At 39.8% G+C, this 21385-nt stretch overlaps 1 protein-coding gene across 1 annotated transcript in view; it reads left to right on the forward strand.

Annotated features, from left to right (window-relative positions):
• LOC136885950 (myosin-M heavy chain-like) overlaps nucleotides 1-8289 on the forward strand; it is a 72327-nt gene extending 64038 nt beyond the window's left edge. The window contains exon 2 of the mRNA XM_067158651.2: nucleotides 7649-8289. Coding sequence (XP_067014752.2) covers nucleotides 7649-8289 — 641 coding nt within the window. The remainder of the gene's footprint in view (nucleotides 1-7648) is intronic.
• Nucleotides 8290-21385: the final 13096 nt, after the last annotated feature.

The following is a 21385-nucleotide window of genomic DNA, read 5'->3' on the forward strand; positions in this document are numbered from 1 at the left end:
CTCAAATTTTTATGTTATTAGTGTCCTATCTTAATGAAAATCGGCATGCACAGTCAGGAAATGAGTCGCTACAGTCTAGGCCGTAAATAATTTTATTCACGCTGAGTGGAATGGTAGTTTAGGGGAAGGCCTAAATTGAATTCTCAAATATTTGTGTTATTAATGATCCTATCGACAAATACTACATTACTGAAGTTATATAGTAATAAATTTCCGATCATTTACATCATACAATTTTACCGTACCGGTTATGATAACAGAGATATTCATGAATTTGGATTTTTTTGCAAAGTCCATATCAGTGCCAAGTCACGAGAAAATGGGTAAATATAATTTAATGAAAATCGTTATGTAAATTCGGGGAATAAGGAACTACAGTCTACGCTATAAATAATTTCGTAAGGCGCCCTAATATCACAGAGTCGAAAGAAAACTAAATGTGAAGGCCTACAATACCGAAAGCTCATAACATTGAACAACAATAACATTACATTGACCATTGTTTGTTTTGATGAGCTTTGTGTGTTCTGTTGCGAGTCATGTCCGATAAATGGGATTACTGCTGTATACCTAGTATTTTTTTTAAAATTTGCTTTATGTAGCACCGACACACACAGGTATTATGGCGACGATGGGATAGGAAATGGCTAGGAGTGGAAAGGAAGCGGCCCTGGCGTTAATTACGAAAATCCATCTTCAGGGCTGACGAGAGTGGTTTTCGAACCCACTACCTCCCGGACGCAAACTCACAGCTGCGCGCCCCTAACCGCACGGCCATCTCGCCCGGTCGTACCGAGTATAACAGCCAGCCTGAACATTGGCGGGAAGTAGCTGGGGTGTTAGATAACTTTCTTCTTAAGCATGCAATTCCTCTGGTTCATACATTTTCTGATACTACTGGTACGTAACTAACTGTTTCATCATAGCATTCGAGCTGTTCAATCCCTGCCCTGAGGCACTGATTGGAATGAGCAGAGTGTATATTTAACGGAACAAGGGCAGAGGAGTATTCACGGCAGTCTGCAGTCTGGTCATTCCAGTACTGGAACTTTGGACTGTTAGATCGGCATGGTAGTACTGTTTGATAAAAGTGAGAAAATGTGCGCATTTTCATTTGAACGAATATTTTATATGATAACATTGTTTTTAATCCCTACATTCCTACTTACGTTTTTTTAATGGTCTAAGTTCACTGTAGTAAGGAAAACCACAGAGACAGTCTTTCGGAGAATCCCGTATCGAAGCACGGCTACAGTAGCTAGTAGTTAATAATGAAGACATAGAAGTGAACTCACCAAATGGCACATTACTTATCCAACAGTTGAGCACGCCTGTTCTTCTGACTGGCAAACATTTCAATGACTCTGTTGTTGAAGTTGGGCATTTCACCAGATTCGTCCTTACGAACTGAATAAACAGTGAATGAATTCAGTCCGTTTTGACCCATATTATTAAAAGATAACTATTGACTCTTCTTAATGTGCTGAAATGAGGAATGCACTCTGCGTTTCGTTCACCTGTAGCCAAATTTCTCTCACTGTTCATGGAGGACATTTATACCCATATCTCAACGAACAGGAAACTTTTAAAAGCACTTGGATTGTCATTCAAAGAGAACTTACGTACTGTATCGACTAAAATTAATATACCGTACAGTTGATTCAACGTATTACCCAAATGCAGTGACTCAACACTGGCGAAGTGTAATTGGTATTGTTCATTCCTTAACGCGATGATGTATACATTTCCATGGAACTTCCGTAAGTTGTTCGTTTCTAGTAACGGCTAGACTTGATAACGTTACTGAGAGTTCCTCGTTCTACTGCTAGTGGTTATCAGAACGAACTGAGTTCTCATCTCTGGTGTCAGCTTCTGTGGTGGACAGCAAAGTCTCCTGACGTAAGTCAAGCTGAGCAATTGGCACAAACTGAGTCGGTCGTCTGGAAAAGGGGACACGGCCACAAAATTACATTTAACAGGGGAGACACAAAATGGAATGAAGCTTGAAATTATCGAAATTGCATATAAATAGTAAAAGGCCATTTATTCCTATAATACGGATTTCAGATTCCATCCCTGAAGGTAAGGAAACACATTTTTTTCTGGATGCGTACAGTTTTCCGAGTGAACTGAGTTTTCTTAGAAAATGAAAAAGGAAATTTTCATACCTGACCCTTAATTTTGTTTTTAATTCGATTTTATCATTACAATGTCTCTTTTCAATCTACATTTAGAAATTAGAGGATTATGAAGTGATTACAAACAAAGCACATATTGTAGTTCTGACAAACAAAATCTCCAAGCATGTTCATTCCGTCTTATAGGATATTATATTGTTCAATACGGTTAATGTTCTCTTATCAAGAACTGACCTTGTAAACATTGTAATGAATGGATTATAGTCCCTGACCGTAGGTTAAGAATAGAAAATAAGAACTGCAAGTAGCTTCTCTGTAAGAGGATCAGAATTCTTCTTCATGCAGAGCTCCCTGCTCAGTAATTGGACAGTTGTTGACAGTGTCATGGTAGAAACTGACATCTTATCACCAATATACCGTATAAGTTTCCTTATGTCTTTGACCTTCTTAATATTAACCACCTGGTAGAAAAATGTTTGGAAGCTTTTATTCTTGGTGGCAAAGTATCATTTGATGAGAACCACGTGGTATGGTAATGGTGGCCAGGGTGGAAAGTTCACGTACCAAGCAAACGACCGTGTTTCGGAACTGAATCTTAAAAATGATGCGATATCGGGATGAACATGTTCTGCTTGTGTGTGTGTATCATAATGAACAGCTGTAAAAGACATAACACTGTGAAGACTTTAAATACTTTAAGTATTACCTGTAGTGTAATATAGTCCGTGTATGTCACTTATGAATTGTAGGTAGGCCTATATAAATTGGAGCCCTCAAAAGCGCTAGCCAACATAGAAAATGCCGTGACTATTATAATTTATTCCATTCAAGTACATATAAACCTTGTAAATCTACAATTTACAAGTACATAAAATTTATTTCCATGCGTAGATTGTTAGTAAACTGCCTAAAATATTTAGGTATAAGTTACTGTTTAAAAAAACAGAGCTCAACTATTATGGAGAAACAAGCTCTGTATCACAGTGTGAAAGCTCTTAGAACTTCTTGCGTAAAGGATTGAAAAATTAAAATAGGATTTTTCAACTATTAAATACACTATATTCAAATAGATATTTGTCTTAGGGCACTTCTATAGTTCGTTTTAGTCTAAGATTGTTTCTACGCAAGTAAATACATATTTTATTCAATGGGGTAAATCCCCTGGGAGTGAGCGGGATTTAAGTAATTATATAGGGAGAACCATGTGAAGCATATTTAATTCCTTATCATTTTAAGTTTCAATCTTGGGTGCGCTTCACTTTATTCATAAGTCTTGGAAAGTTGTGAAGCAGACTACAATTTCAACTCTTGCCTGCCAGTGAAAGAAGGAGGCCTGCTTCCTGATGTATAGAGTATGCTGCAGTCAAACTGCACTGTTGAGGACTTCTTTTGTGGGGAGGATTCTGTGATAACTGCAGAGGAAAGAAGTGTGGAGGAGTTTGTAGCATAACAAGGAGAAGAAGAGAACAGTGAAGTGATACTTACCAGTACTGAGGCAGATGCTGCAGTGGACACTTAACGTACACATCTGTCATCTATAGAGGGGCCTGAGAATTATTTTCATAACCAACCGTTATGTAGTTGAAAAACCAATAGAGGATGTTAGAGATAAGAAGTATAAACATAAATCTATTCCGGTCTCTCTCGGTAGGAAGCAGTGTTTGTGTAGCTTTCTGTCAGGAATAAGTATGTGTTAATGTTGTAATTAAAAGTTTTCAGCATCTCATATTTTACCCTGAATCAGTACATTATCTCCTGGGCTTTATATTATGAAAAAGTCTGCGAATGTCTTCTGAACACTCCCAGACACAAACGAATATTCAAGGCAGTCAGCAACGATTGCACGTGAATTTAACACAGGTTCTGGCACATCACTTCGTTCCAGAAGAAAATCCTGAAGACTACGTGCCATGTTTGCTGCCTGCACAAGAGTCAAACTCTGTTGAACACTTTGAGGCACATCTTTCTCTTGCTACTCATCATCACACGGATTCCTATCACTTATTATATCTATTGTTTGAAAAATTGATATGTTAGCACATACGTCTTTTATGTTACTTATAAGTTACTTTGTGTTACTTTCCTCTAATTCAGAATCCTTGGTTCTGTTGCAAAATGCAATTTTGTTGTTGAGTACAGCTGTCAAAGTGAACATAACATTTATCTTAAAAAAACTGGATAAAATTTGCCATCAAATAGGTTGGACTATTTGTAAAATTTACTATTGAACTTACAGATGTGTTTATTTTATGAATTATGAATAGTGTAGTTTAAATATTCTTTTATGATATATATGACAGAAAAAACTTCGTTAAGACGTCCCTACAGGGGACAACAAGAAAGAACGTGTTGCGCAGGGAAACTTACTACTGAATATACAAATAAAAATTATCCAACAAGGATATAGAAACAATAAATACGACTTTTCCTACATGAGGGCATTTTACGTTGTGTATCCGCGGGTACAGTGTAAACTATATCTGCCATGTCTAAAGATGAGAGGAAAGTATTATTAAAAGGTATGAAAAACGCGAGAAAATAAATATGAAAACATTTTCCGCTGGGGCTCATAAAATAACAAATGCCCTGAGTAGGGAAAAATAGGCGGAGCTGGCCCAGGGGCTACTGCGCAAGATGGTGGCTATACATGTGCTCTTATGGGACTAACTCCTGGGAGCTGGCCCAGGGGCTACGGCGCAAGATGTCCGCGACGCGCAATCCATCTCTAGCCAGGCGTTACGTCCTCTGACAACTTCAGACAATAGGAGGCCGTTATTTTATGGAATACTGCCGAAGGAGGCTATTATAAGGGGTCACCTGACTTGAGAGAACATGGGTTAGCGAACTACGGGGCTTTAGCTGAGTCTAGGCATGATGTATTCTAAGTTGTTGTCTATCTAACCTCTCTTGGCCAACTCTTGTAGGACACTTTATTCTGGTGTGGTGGAGATCGAGCAGAATAAAGCTCCCCCAGGGGCACCCTTGCCTTACGTGCGAGCCGAGCAACATTTGCTGTTGTTGTGTCTGCATTGGCGAAATTGCGGGGATCTTTAGCTGAGTCTATCTAACCTCCTTGGCTAACTCTTGTAAGGGGCGCTTCAGCCCTAGGTGAGCAGAGTAAATGCCACTCCTAAGGATACGAACGTGGAGTTGACATAAACTCAAAAACTAAAGAGCATATGTTCAATTCAAATATCCTCACCCTGACTGAAATATGTGTACGATGAAGGTGAACTTTCTCAGTAAATGTGGAGACGTGTACATATCAGCAGAAAGAATGACTTTGCGAGCTAAGCTGTATTTTTCCGATCTGGTGTTGTAAAGGAATGAGACAGTGTGTTAGGGCGCAAGACACCTGACTTGAGAGAACTCGGAGTCTTCAGCTACAGGTCAAAGCTTGTTCGCTGTGACGTCACTGCAACTCTTGCTACTATGATGACGTCATTCCACTCAGATCCTCATTTTTTATGAGGTGAGGTGGAGGAGTAGAATTGCATCAGTGGTGTACTGTCAGTCGTGAGGGTGACTAAAAGTGAGGGCTAACTCAGGGGAGAGCTGTGCTACGACACAGAGGTACATAGGCATACACAGAGCCTTATGGAAGCATTCCCTAATTCCTTCTTCTCCTTTTTCTTTATGTTTACCCTTCAGGATCGGCTTTTCCATCGTCCTTAGCGAGGAAACCTACCTCTACCGCCTCAATCGCAGTGTCCTGGAGCTACAGACTCTGGAGGTCGGGGGATACAACTGAGGAGGGTGACCAGGAACCTCACCCCGCCTCGTCCACGCGTTGACCTCTCAAGACCTAACTGCTGACGTGATTATGGTCAAAAGTGCTAGGTTAACCCATACATTTGACACCAGGCTTAACTTTACAAGGGTGTTACAGTCTCAAGTTTGAGATTCGATCCTACGATCAATAGACGAGATGAGACATGATCCAGGAACTTTGATGCTCAGATTGGTGGAAGCTGATGGCTACACCTAGGACTAGGGATATAGTGTAATACAAATGCTTTATTCATAGGGTGTGTAATATTGGGAAGCATCTTCGAAGTTCTAGAAACGGAGAGCCTAGCATGCACATATCAGCAAAAAATAACTGCACGTGCAAGTTGACTAGCTTTGGATGTATTTGCTGACACATGGAATGCAAAGTTCATTTTCTCTACAAGTTCGTAACTTAGGTACAACCTATCCTCATACTGAATACCCGATATAATGCGTAAGAAATAATATAGTGCCGGAATTTAGCTCTGCAGGATTTCGCGTATTGTCAGAAATCCCGAATACAGAATAAAATCCCTACCTACACTTCACGTTCGATGCCCCTGAAGGCCTAACGTTGCGTTGACCACGCGTTAACCTCCCAGGACTTGACATGGTACCAGGGAGATGGTGTAAGACTTAATACATATGCTCTATATATTGAGGCGTAACGCTGAAAAGCGACCTTATGTCTTGGAGAGTTGACCATCTGCGCAAGGTATCAGCCAAAGGAAGGCAAACGCTACGAAAGGCGTGAAAATTAAAGACTCCTTATCCCTCGTAAACCTAATAGCGTGGGGGCTCGGAAAAGAACAAGAGTTAACCGAGGAAGGTCGAATAGGATAGATAAAAGTGAGTGGCCTAACACAAGTAAGTAGAAGCACACGTATACAAGGGCTCTTATGGCACTAACCCGGCGGAGGCTGTGCTAGGGCTTCTTTCACGTATTACTCTAATTCGAGGTTGAATTCTCCTAACCGGATGCCCTTCCTAACTTGCGTCTCTCGGTCGAGTGATGTAACATACGTAGGAGGGAGATGGAATACTGCTGTTTGAAACGACTAAAAAGGGGTGTTATGAGCTCTTAGCTTCCGAGTGTTGTATTAGCGGCTACAGAACCTCAAGCTGAGTCTGGCATTAATTATAGTTGTCTAACTTACTTTGAATAGGGAATCGAGGGTTGCTATTAATTTGAAAGGATGAACTATTCCCTAGACAAACTGAGCAGTCAAAAAACCTAAGACAGCATATTCAATTTTTAAATAAAAATTTAATAACTTAAAACTAAAATTAAAGAGTGATGAATATCAATTACTATCACAGTAAACAAATTCCCAAAAATTCAGATCATAGATAATCGACAGGTCGTAACAACCCTGGAAGTAAACATTCAACCGTCAAAATTGAAAAATACAGGTAGTTTAATACAATACGAGTGGCATTCAAAATGACAGGTGAAGGGGCTACATTACATTACAAAATACATTCAATGTTTAAATCATCCTTTTATCGTGCAATTTGTTCTTTCTTTCTTTGTTGGCAACCTGGCTACAGTGCCACTCACCTGACGAAGTATGTTTCTAGAACATTATAACAGGGTTGCCATGTCTGCAGCACTTCGTAACTTAATCAATTTCCCTTCAGGTAATTCTCATGGTGGCCAGTTTTATTAAGATTGATCTCATGTAAACCGGCTCTAAGGAGGACTCTCTGTTAATTTGTGGTGTTATTGTGTGTTCCAGACTCGGTGCGACTGTGTGCGGCACTCTATGGGTTACTGGCGGAACATGTGGGGATGAGGGAATTGCAGCTGAGAGAAGACACCAGAGTGGTGGAAGAATTGGAGAGAACCCTTAAGGAGACAGACAACAGCCCGAGTTTATGGGAAGAAATGCTGAAAAAGAGTGAGATGGGGATAGAACAGAGGGAGAAGGCATTTGAGAAGAAAGCAAAGGATGCGGAGAAATCGCGTAAGGACAGAGAAGAGGAGGTGGAGAGAGCACGTAAAAAGAGAGAGGAGGAAATGGAAAGAGCATTTAAGGACGGAGAGAAGGTTGTTGAGAAGAGAGAGCTTGCGTGCGGGATGAGAGAGAAACTTCCTCCCCAGAGAGAGAGAGGGGCTGGCGGAACAGAGAGGAAGGTCCACGGTGGAAGGAACTGCTCGTCAAGTACGAACCAGATCACGAATTCCTTCAGCAAATTCCTTATTAAGCGAATTGATGAATTTCCTTCATGCAAGAAATCCCTGTGTGGACTTGAAGCGCACCGATTTGAACCGTTCTGCAGAAGGGGGCAGCTGCGTGTTGTGGAGGCTCTGGTTGGAAAGGAGAAAATCGAGGTCGAGAGGACTGTCTCTCCTTTAGAAGGAGTGACATTGATGTGAACATTGGTACCCACAGACAAGGAGTGCCTGCACTGACCTTGTCAGCCATAGAGGGCTACGTGGAGGTGGTGATGTACCTGGTGGAGGAGGCAGGTATTACTGGGGAATTGCTGGGTACTACTCTTGTACAAGCTGCTCAGTGCGGTCACCTCGATATAGTGAGGTACCTCAGCACACTAGACTCCACTAGTCTCAGCGTTAAGACTAGTGGTGGTTACACGGCACTGCACCTGGCTGCATGTGAAGGTCACTTTGAAGTAGTGGAGTACCTCACCACACAAGACCTCACTAGTTTCACTGCAAAGATTATTCATGGTTGCACTCCATTACACCTGGCTTCTCAGGGATTTAACCTTGAAGAAACGAAGTACCTCACCGCACTAGACCCCACTAGTCTCAATGTTAAGTCTAGTAGTTGTTACACTACACTACATGTGATTGCATGTGAAGGTCACCTTGAAGTAATGATGTACCTCACCACACTAGACCACACTAGTCTCAATGTTAAGACTAGTAATGTTTACACACCATTACACTGGGCTGCACTTGGAGGTCACTTTGAAGTAGCGAAGTACCTCACCACACTGGACCCTACTAGTCTCAATGCTAACACTAATTGTTGCGCACGCCTGACCCTTGCCAAGCGGAGGGGGGAAGGCACCATGAGGTGGTACGCTTCCGAGAGCAGTGCTCACTGAACAGGTAAGTTATTTGGACACACAACAGTAATCTAGTGTGTCTCCCTCTATCCGTAGTACGATCCTTACCTTCGCCTTGGAGGTGAGGAGAAGCCCTTCATTCTCTCAGGAGGTTCGGTGCTACAACAGTGAGGGATCCTGCCGGGAACAAAGAACTCTGTGTTGTGTCGTTGCCTGGAAGCGAATGGTATTATGTGCTAAGGTTTGTACCAATGCAAATAAATTATTTCAAGGTAATAAAACTGTTAAATGTGAGTTAGTGTTGGCCCCAGCCCCATCTTCCTTGTGATTAAATTAGCATCTCCCTCCTCCTTTGTTCGCGAGGGGTGCAGACCATATGACTCTCCCTAATTGGGAGTTGACTAGAGTAATATACTTGCACAGTATCGTCCAATTAAGTGGTTGAAGCCGCTCTACAGACTGAAGACAGTGTGGATAGTCAGCACCATAGATCATCCAGGTAGGTGGTCTCGAGAAACGTTTCCGTTGAAGACACTGGCAACGAAATATGTAGCATGATCTCACAAAGATAGGTGGCCTTCAGATGAGGCAGAGATGGGAAACTTGAAGTAGTGTACGTAATTTTCCCATCACACAGATGACAAGCACTTCAGTCATCTTATAATTTTCATGTTTTCCCTCCTCACCACTACATTTATGCTTTCAGCATTGATCCCTGCAGAAGTATTTGAATTATTTTTTAAACAGTGGTGAAAGTGAAGGTTGAAGCAAGTGGCTGTGTCAGCGAAGAGTGAGACAGACTAATGTTCCACTTATCCCAGTGCTTGAAATGCGACTTTACCAGAGTATAAAATCAGGCTTGAAATTAGAAACCATATTCTGAGATTAATTACATAGTATTTATCAAAATAATAATTAATGATGTCAATTAACTTATGACGATAAAATACCTTTTGCAGTGAATATTTGGTTTGAAAGCCGTTGGCTCAGTAAACTCGCGTCCTCACCCTGAAATAGTGCAGCTAATTTCAGGCACACCCCCAATGGAGCCCATATAGGTACCTTTTTAACCGCATACCTGGAATGGGACCCGAGCTAAATATTATTCTGCCGTGGTTTCATTGAAATGGCAGAATTGGTTTGAACACAACACAGGTTGAACGGACTGAGCTGACGGCTGTCATACTGAGCTATGCTCAGGGGGATAACGGCCAATAACATAAGAGGCCTGTCGCTACAAAGAAACTATTGATCCTATACGAAACTTGAGTGGGTCACTAGTTGCACTATGCGATATTATGCAGTTCAATCCAAACATTTTAACTCTTACTTGCAACAAATCATTTGCGAATCTTCCAACAAGAAATGCCTCATTTGACTCCTTGATGGATTTAGGGATAACCGTGGTATTGGAACAGGAGGTGCAACCTTCAGTCAGTTACCAATGATCTGCATTTAGGGCAGTCACCAGGTGGCAGGTTCACTATTAGATGTTCACCCAGTATTTTTTCAAGCCGACATGGACAGTTCCTACGGTGACAATGAGACAGGGAAGGAAGTCACTCTGGCCTTTAGGTTGCCTGGTGTGGAATTTGGAAACCACAGAAATCAATATTCAGGTTTGCTGAGGTGGAGTTTGATCCCATTTTCTCCCGACATGTATGTGGTCACTCGCTCTGTGGAAACATTTTAGTTGTGCTGTAACTAAGCTGTGATGGGAAAAGTGCAAAATAAAAGTGATTGGGTTCAATTAGTTACCCCAGAAAAAAATACTTTCTGAATGTAATCAGTAAAGCTACAATAATCGTAGAACGTGAGTCTTCAGAGAACCACTGAGTTTTTCACATGGGTATGCCAGAGGAAAATGCATTAGTCTGTTTTGTACCTTTTAGTATAAGGACATTAAGTGGCTATCATCGCTGCGTGAGACTAAACAGACATTCAAAACGAGAGCTCCCGAGCGAAATTAGAATGTCACCTTCGAGTTTTCAGGGTAACTTATTCAAATAGGGGAGTGGAAGTGCCTTAACTCGTTCACTGTCACGTGTTTATTCCGGCTCTATTCTCCACGGCGTGGGGGCGGTATTCCCTGCCTGTAGAATGAGGCGACCTTAAGGGGGACCAAGAACTGTCAACTTGGGAGTGTCGTTTGGTGACAACGGTTCCGCTAGCTGAGTCTGGTATTAGGCTCCTCCACGGTTTGAGGTGCACGAGTCTTAGGGAGTTCTCCCTCTCTTTTGCCGATACCTTCACTTCTCCTCCATTTTCCCTCTGATTAGTGTTAATAGAGGATGGTTGCCCAGTTGTACTTCCTCTTAGAACAATAATCACCACCACCGTCTCACGATTACCTAAATATCAACAAGCTGTGAGTAAATGAACGGGTGCTGGGGCTCCAAAGTTACCAACCTCTCGATGCGATGAATATCGATTACTACAATGTATGGATTACAATTTTATTTTCAGAAGTAAATTACTAGTAAAAGTTACTAAGAATGTAGTCGTTACAAGTAATTCAATTACTTGCCAACTCTATAAGTAAGATATTCGTGCTCATGACACAAGCTCGTATTACTACGTGTTAACGGTACTGATGTCGGACCAGTGTACAGTTTACTGTATTGTTACATCCTGATTGTCACAGAGCACTTCATAGGCTAGTCATACCTGTTCTACGGATTCCATCACCATCGTCCTAGCGCTTGTCCCGCAATGGAGCAGAGGCTGCTGTCTTTTGTAAGCCAATCTTCATTTGGTTATATGAGAGCATCATTTGAAACAAGATGAACATCCCTCATGTCTTCTTGAAGGCGATCAAGCCAGTGTTTCTAGGACCGACCACGCAGCCTGTTTTCAGATGGTGTGATGTGAAGTGCCGTCTGTACAATAGACGAAGCTTCTCTACGCATTAAATGGCCATATCAGTTAGGATATGAAGCTGATAGCAGAAGCACTCTCGAAGGTGCATAGCTTTTCGACGAGGCAGCGCCACTACCACTATCTAGCGGCTCGCTGTCGACTGCTCCATGTGGCTGCTATGACATAATAACTCAACCAGAGATCTAGAAATTTCACCTGTACACAAAAATGTATTGTGTTAAGTTTTAAACGAATTATGGAATAGCTTTTCAAGTACAATATGTTTCATCTGTGGTTATAGCATTTTATTAGTCACGAAATAAGGCATGCAAAGTAATATCGATTTTAGATAGATAGATGTCTTTATTTTTTCCTCCGATCTACAGCATTGAAGCCTTATTGATCTATTAAGGAGAAAAATAATAATGCAAAAGCTAGGCAGCTTAGTTTAGTCATGACAGATTTCCGTAATAATTTGCATACAATGACAGGCCAGGCAACCATATGTACTGACGACCATGCACATACCATATATATATGTATTATATTATGTACATCCCAATGTACGTGAACATGAAATTCTATGTGCGTTACTTTCTGTAATTTGGCATTTTCTTTTTCTACTCGCATGTGAAGAAAACATTTGTTTTATTTACAAAATTTTATTGAGATCTGCAAAGTATGTATGGGCCAACAAGGAATAATAATTGTCATACATAGCTTCTACACTAACATATTCATTCATTAAGATCTTCACTAATGTGTCTTTGACATCCTGAGTACTTTCACATATGAATTAATTTAGATTATTCTGGAAAACACCGTACATTTTATAACACAACATGAGAGAGCATTCATTGGGGACATTCATGTTCCTTGCATCATATTTCTTCACTAATATGAGGAAGTTTTCAGGGTCATGGGAATTAAGTTCAAGGGACATCAAAACATTTTTACACTCGTTGTGTGGCAGTCTTGGGATTGCCCAACCAATAACATACTTGTCTGCATTTGCCTGTGTGGTTTGCACATTACTGTCGATGATCTCATTTTTTAATTACAATTAGGTCTCTTATCACTAATATTTAATCTTTCATTCACAGTGTAACTCATTTTCAAATAATTTCATTTGGTTAGAAATACTGCAGCATCAGCCTCACAATTGCTGTCTTGTGATGGGGCAGTAAGTTATTTATCTAACAGTTCTTAATGCACTGTGAAATTTAGATGCATCTGGAGCGACATTATTGCCCTCTTTACCCCCGACATTGACAAATGCATTTTCCAGACAATTTTGTGTCGGTCTTCTAGTGAAGAGAAATTGAAAATCAAACCCCTCCATCAATTCTGACCACAAAATATTAATAGCAGTAATATTATCTACCCAACCTTGAATACATATTGGGCTGAGTTTACTATTAGCACCTCTGTTCAACACAATGATCTGCCTTAGGCATTTTCCAATTTCTACCAATTTTTCTAAATGATTAGAATTACTGCAAAGATATTTTCTATTCTGCTTTGGGCTAGGGATACTACATTTTGAGGAATTGAAGATCTCAAAAGGTTTGTCACATATTTCAATTACATCAGTTCTAATAGCTGCAGAGGGTTGTAGTGAATTAAACTGAACATGCACCTTTATGCCACAAGCAATAGAATGACTCACAGTCCGAAGAGCTAAACACACTCTCATTGATGAAATGGGGGCAAGTGAAATACAGTGTTTTGTTAATGTTGTGGCTAGTTTGGTAACAATGGTTGAATCTTTGTTATAAAATTCTTCAGTATGAGACTTGCTACAAATGTCTCCTCCTTACATTGAAATCATACTTCTCTAGATTGTTCTTGAGTGATTTAATCAAGTGAGGGGCATCATAGAAAAACTATACTTTTTCATCATTCATTTCAATATACGGTACTGTTTTTCTGAACTGGCCCCCAAATTTTCTACTTTTTAACATTGCTTGCCCCTTGATCACAAACTACAGTCTTGGGTATTAGTCCAGTGTCCTGAATTTTCACTAATGCGTTAATTAACATACCGGTATATTTACAGCTCTGCTATGACATAGCATCTCTTGTCAAATTATATCTTATAATTTGCTTGAAATTGAGGTACAGACATTTAAGCATTATGACCATAGCCTGATTACATAACTTTTTTTCAGTGACATTTAATTCAGACAAGATTTCTGAACCTGTGTCTATAAACCCTTTGAACAAGTCATTTTGAGTTTTATAGGTTAACAGACACTTAAGAGACATTTCGTCGATTACCACAGATACAACTTTTTCTTTGGGTTTCATATTTTCATACATAATTTGTAACAAATCAAGAACCATGCCATTCATACCAGGCTTTACCTTTGAATTTTGTAGCCAACTTCTCAATGACCTAGTAGTAGGTAAGTTCCAAGAACCTGTATGATTTTGGAGGACAGAAATGCAGGACCAAAGCAAAACTCTTATCTTTATCTGAGTATCTCCTCCCCTGAGCCTTTCTGCCCTTAAGTATAGTGTGCAGTTTTATAAAGTTATCAGCTAAATCACTGCAAAAATTACCTTCTCAATTACTAATAATATTCTTTTCTGTAGTTTTACTTCTCAATTTAGAATGATTTAAACTACTTAGCCTAGCTTTAAACACACAATTCTATTTCTTATATCTGGACACCGTTCTTTGCAATGCTCTGCACTTTTTTGCAATTTGTGAACACTTTGTGCACTCTTTCTAAACCTGAAGGTGTCATTACTCAACACATCACTTTCACCATCCACTGTTGTTTCTGACTCCAGTTCCTCCTCTCTCTTCCTATTCTTTGGGCTTCTTCTGGGATTGATTTCCTTCACAGATGGCAGAAATGAGGGGTCAGATCCAAGCCAAAGTCTGAGAAGATCAATTAAGAATTAAAAAGTAATAAAGCTATCTTATAAAAAGTCTACATAATCTCAAATCCTAATGTGTTCGAAATACTCACCCCAGACTTAATAAATTCTTGTTTCTTATTTTTCAAATGTTCTGGTCCATCACTTTTGAATATATAATCTAGGTCTGCTCGTCTGCTCCGAATAACCCATCGCTTGCATCCAATACAATCAGTAATATCAATTAAATCAACTATTCATTCTATATAAACTGAAGTTGTCTAAACATAAATGTAACCAAACATCTAAACTCGTTCTTACATTTCTTTCAACGAGCTACAAAGAGGACTGTAGAGTGGCTATTCGACCGCCGCATTTGAATCTTCTTGAACGCCGCGTCCGCCATACTATTAGCGATCAAAACAAGTGGGCGTCGCCATCGGGCTACAACTCGTTCGTGATTGAGAACACAAAGTGCACGAAAAATAATCGTCACATTTTCTTCATTGCGAAAGTACTCAAAGGAGCATAATGTATTCTACAAGTGCATACATAATTACTTATTAAACATAGAAGAGACATCAACGAATTTCCAGTACGGTTCCATAATTACAAGCGGAATAAGATTAGGCCTACTCTGTCATTAAGCATTACAACACATGGAGAATGAAAATAATAGAACAGGAATCACTGAAGGTACGAAATACATACACTCTAAATGTACATTAGCTGCAATAAAACTTTTTTTGCTAGTGGCTTTACGTCGCACCGACACAGATAGGTCTTATGGCGACGATGGGATAGGAAAGGCCTAGGAGTTGGAAAGATGCGGCCGCGGCCTTAATTAAGGTACAGCCCCAGCATTTGCCTGGTGTGAACATGGAAAACCATCTTCAAGGCTGCCGACAGTGGGATTCGAACCCACTATCTCCCGGATACGAGCTCAGAGCCGCGCGCCCCGCAACAAACGAATTACCGGTGTTAAATGTACATTAGGCCAGTCCAACGATTTGGAAAGAGGAAACTCTTTATACCTCGTTGTGCCTGTCAATAGCTGACACGTAAATGTATTTTTATTTTTTATTTTACAAAATATGGAATGTACTTGCTTCTTCGCAAGTAAAACTGCCGTTTCATGTTCATTTTGAAGTTCTCCAGAAAAATGGTTTTATATTTAAATCTCTTAAACGGACATAGGTCTATCTTTTAAAATATTATAAATTGCCTGGCCATGGTTTAGGTGGTTTATTATAAAGGCAACCTTCTGTCGCTCATACATTCAAAGCTGTGAAATGCGCGGCACGTTAGGACTCGGGCAAAAGGGAAATGTTCAATAAATTTCCAAGTTCTTTGAAAACATTGGACAAATGGTTAGGTATACTATTGATAGGGAAGCTGCCACCTGGGCGATCTAACACCTTCACTCACGTGCAGCTCTGAAGATCCTCATGGAATAAGGTGTCAGTAGCATGGGCATTTGACATGCCGAAAGCAACAAATACCGATTCTTTCAGCGAGTTGTTTCACTTTGTCGACCAGCAACAGTTTATTTCTCCCTGAAACTTTTTTAAAATTTTGGAGGAATCACTCTCACTCACTCCAACACTAGCGACACACACTTTCACATCCGTGTCACAATTTGAATATGGTCAGTAGCAGAAATGGGTACTCTTGCCGTGCTTACCCAAGTCCTACACATGCTGTCTATATACCACCAACCTTACAAGCAATGATGTTGAACTGATGGACAAGACAAATATCAAACCTGATCTGGGGTTAGATTCGCAGTGTATCTCAGATATTGGCCTATAGTACATACTGTAAATACGTCCGAGGTACCATGACATACACCATGTTAAATCAATGTAAAACCATTTTGAGCCATGAACAAAAATTCCTTCACCTATATTTCCTTTCAGTACGTTTATTTCAATGCAGTGCAGATCATGATGAACCAATCCAACTACTGGTGTGATAGCTGTGGAGACTTCATCATTAATTTGCATTTAGAGCAGTTTGTATGTGGAGTGAGGGCATATGATTCTGCTGATGGTGACTCATCTGTTGGATGGGGATGTCAGGCTTGCACAGACCCCTTGATAGGAGTAAGATAAGTGCCAACACCGGGTTTCATCCTCTCCCTACCTCCGTCATACGCAGATGCACAATCGCCCATGAGCATAAGCTACAATGTCCTGCCTGCTTCTGACCTCTCCAGAGACCACATAACATCATGTAATGGATTAGAATGATTCCCAATGTCATCCCCAGTGAAAGCATGGTGCCCTTATAATAATCTGCTAATACATTATGACTGTTTCCTTCCTCCTACTTACCCTAGTTAATTGCAAATACCAAACCACTTGAGCAGAAGTCATCAGACTGATGGCCATAATTGTAACATAATATTCATTATTTCATATTTTACAGCTGTTTATTGCAGGGACATGCTGCTCATTTTGAGCAGTGCCTATTGGCTCAGTTTTGACATAAGTTTTTCACTCACCTTCGCTCCTGCCATTCAAATCTTGAGCCAGTAACATGCAAGATTTTCAATGAAACTGTAGCTTGATGATCTTAAAATCATGAGATTTAGAGTCTTGTGAAATTTTTACATTTTCTGTGTTGATCAATATGCTTTTCTAATGTAATGTATTAAGGAGAAAGTAAGTAAGTCAGTCAGCTTGTGTTCTTACAACTGACACATCTGTCTGCATTTATGTATAAATATTATTAATAAAGAGATGCAGTTTTATTTGGTAAACCTATCTAGTACTTCAACAAGATACTGCTAGTTTTACATAGAGAATGTCACAGAGGCAGTCAATGTCCAAGCAAAAAGTACTTTTCAGAAAGAGGAAGATAATTGCTTGCTTCATATACAGATATTCATATTGCAAAATATTCCAAGACAGGTGTTAGTTGGACCGTGAACTTATTTCAAAGTAAAATGTGAATTACAACAGCGGTAAAATGACTGGAATCTACTGAACGAAGGTTATCAACTTTAATCCTGATTCTGACACTGTGAAACAGTTGACAACCTACCCACACGCACAGGCGCATCAGTATTTTAAGGGCCTAAAACAAATGGGCGTGGTGATGAATCAAGGACACAAGGTGCAGGAAAAATGAACAGTACTCAATTTTCTTCATTAGGAAATCACTAAAGTCTCTAATATATTTTAGAAAGGCAGTAAGAATACAAAATAGCTTATTAAATAAAGAAAAATCATAATATACTCACCAAAAAATGTTAAGGATATTTGCAGTTTACGTACCAATGTAACATTTATGCTGTATTTATGGTTAGACTCTGAAATGCATTGTGAAGAAGATTCAGTAAAAATTGTGACTGGCAATGGATTTAAATATTTATATAAAGTACATTATCCAGCTCCACGACAAAATAGTTTGCAAGGTCCAAACGGTCCGGGTTTGATTCCCAGATGGGCCGGGATGTTAACCTTCAACAGTTAATTCCCATTATTCGGGGGATGGGCTTGTGTGTGCCGTCTCCAGCATTAGTATTCATCATAGGTAAGGCGGCCCCATTCTTGCAGACACGCGAATCGCCTAACAGGCATCAAGTTAAAAGACCTGCATCAGGCCTCTTCGGAGGCCACACAACATTATTATTACGTGCATTGTTTAAATCAACAGAGGTGCCAACTTTGAAGTGGATTACCAGTAATTGCCCTCCGTCCCCGAGTAAAATTTCGAGTCAAGTCCAAAACATATGCCTTCCTTCTTGATAATGACACACCCACTTTTGCCCTTCCCTCTAGCAATCTATCGAAAAGTTATCATATTACACAATAACATTTGCACGCAACCTGTTGGTTCTGTGATAAAACATTCCTTGTAGCTTGTTTCTCACGCAGCAGCTGCTTTTCAGTGTAGTTTTTCTTGAAGCATCCTTCCAACTGTGATGACATTTTCGTTTTCTGAACCATAAGCGATACCAGTGCAGATGTGCTTAATGTAGACCTCACTTCTTTCTCAATATTTCTGTCAACTGTCAGATACACTTAACACAGCAAATACAACATTACTGAAGGATTTGTAGTGGAGAAGAGCACCGCCTGAGCTCCTTCATTCACAATTAATTTTACAACGCTTATGGGTAGCAAAAGGAAGTCACGATCGAATACGTATCGTTGCCAACTCACAAGCGTTTAAATAAAGTCCATTTAGGAGAAAGCCTCGAAAGGACTCAACATTTTTCCTTTTCTTTTGTTTCCGTCTGTTACGGTGTAACGCAATTTATCCTACCCTGTGAACTTATTTTGAACTGGCAATATCGCCGTAGAAAATCTTAATCTTTCTATATGTCTAAGCGGACGGATTCCCTCGTACTACTACGTGCTTTGGTGATACTCATCGAACTTATTTATAATTCTTATTGTGGACTTATGGCAACGTCCTTGGATTATCGCATTTCTGAATTGTACGGACTGTTTCATTTCTCTTACAATAAGTGCTGCAATCTTCTGCCAGACACCCACAATGAGTTTCCCCTCCCCTAGCGCCCTTCTACCTATCAGAGCGCGGCTACTTCCTCATGGAGCAAACCTCGCCATTTTGAACCCTGACAGTACGCTTTGAGAAGTCATGGCGTGCGGTTGTGTTTATTGGATCCTTAAGATGTTGGCGTCGTGTTGGTGTGAAGACCCCGGCTGAGAGTCTTGAGATGTGGGTTTTAAACCCAAATTACTTTGTTTCCTGCATCGTCCTATTATGATACTTTTCAACTAATTCTGACCAGGGAAAAGCAAACTCATCAGGAAGCATCTGTAAGTATGTGAGGAACTAGCTCATCATGGCTGAGCGTCAGCTTCACCCAAGTAAGTGGGTTCATCATTTGGCAAGTTATATCCTGTGAATATGAAACGGCAAGGAAATTCGTGTGATTCGTGTATTGAAAATTAACTCCTTCAAGGTGGAATTTCGTGAAAATAATTTTCTTTGGAAATTACTAAAAGGACGCACGTGTGCTTTATTCTAATAATATTTCAAAATTATTGGTATGTAGTGACTACGTAAATAAGGAAATCCTTTTTAAATTAACTATCATTTTCTCCCGTTAATGATTTTCATTGATCACGTAAATTCAATATGTGTCGGGCACTTAATGCCATTTATACTGCGTGAGGTTCCGCAGAAGCATATAATTCTGGTTTCCTTGGTTTTAAAAAAAGGTAAACCCTTGCTTCTATTTTTCTGGTATTTTAAACTTTTGTGTTTCCTGATTTTATTTTGTTTCCTGCCTTTGTTGTGCTTGTACCATGTTTGGTTTGGCGGGCGTATGTTTTCGTTGCTATGGTAACGGTTTGTTTTCGAGAGATGATGGTGATTGTTGTCTGTTTATTTGCGTGTTTTTTTGTGGAGCCGGAGTTTGCTTAAGAATTTCCGTTTTCGGCGGAAAATTTATTTGCTCCTCACTTGATCTCTTACGGTTTTCTCCCTTTTCCCCTTGTTTACTGTGTGTGTTTTCCGTGCGCTAATCTTATTTGACCCCTCGTAGTTTATTAATTTGGCTAGAGTTCTATGCTCCTGCGAAGCCTCCTCTTATTAAGAAGGTGAAATGAAACTCGTTGATTGAGTGGCTTTCCCTAGGTTTAATACGTTAGTTTTAATTTCATTTTAGTTACGGTAGTCTAACAAACGGGCCCCGTTTAAACCTTCTGTGAACAATTTAAGTTTTAATTCGAATCATTTTCTGTTATTATAGTAAGGTTATCAAGGTGTACTGTTTCTGGTAATGATTTAGTGTCTTTAATTAGTACAACCTTCTGTTTTTAAACTAATGATTTGCATCAGTATCATTTTCTGAAAAGGACTACGTTTTTCAGTTTCATCCGTGTATTTTCTATTATTCACTAATTGTTTTGAACTACTTAAAATACTTTTATTCCCTCAGATAGGACGATGTTCTTTTGGTTTCATGTTAAGTTTTCATTCTTTAATTAAAAGTTTATTTCATTGAAACCAGTGTCTCCTTTATTATTTGTGTGGTTCAACGCCGAAACAAGGAATTTTTATCCATTTCCTCTGGGAGTTTTATTTGGGCCTTCCTGGGTAAGTAACTGTTGGATGTAATTTTCCTATCCTTGTGACTGATTTCCTTGATTTGTTTAATAAACTTTGTTTATTTAACACCGGTTTATAGGAAGTACCGACCGGTGCATGTTTGCTAACCGCTAGTGTAGTGCCTTACTGCGCTGGTGGCTTAGTAAAGTGGTAGCAGAAAGCTCTGGTTGTCTTTTTTTCTTGAGGGCGCTGCTAACCATTGCCATTCTTTCCCCTTTTTTTTCCCCTGGGTTATTGTACTTGTGATGGCGTTGAAGCACTGGATTATGAAGGTTGACTATGTATGATAATTATATGCATAATTGTGAAAAGAAATGCATTCATCTTGTTTAAACGTATTACCTTTTGTTTCATGTGATTATCTTCATGGAGTTCTGTGTCTTTCGCCTTCGTGGTGTTTTGGTGTGTTTCGGGTCAAGTGTATGCGGTTGGTAGCCCTGTTACCAGTTGTTTACTCTCGCTGTATGCTGCTTCCTCGTTTCCTGCTTCTCAGGTGACCTGTAACTTTTCCTCTCTTGTTTCTTCATAAATTGGTGAGTACGGCATTATTGATTTAATTTGGAATTTGGTGTATTATTGTAAACCTTGAAACTGTTGCTAGTATTTATATTTGGATA

This window comes from Anabrus simplex, chromosome X (genome assembly GCF_040414725.1).
Source record: "Anabrus simplex isolate iqAnaSimp1 chromosome X, ASM4041472v1, whole genome shotgun sequence".
NCBI lineage: Eukaryota > Metazoa > Arthropoda > Insecta > Orthoptera > Tettigoniidae > Anabrus > Anabrus simplex.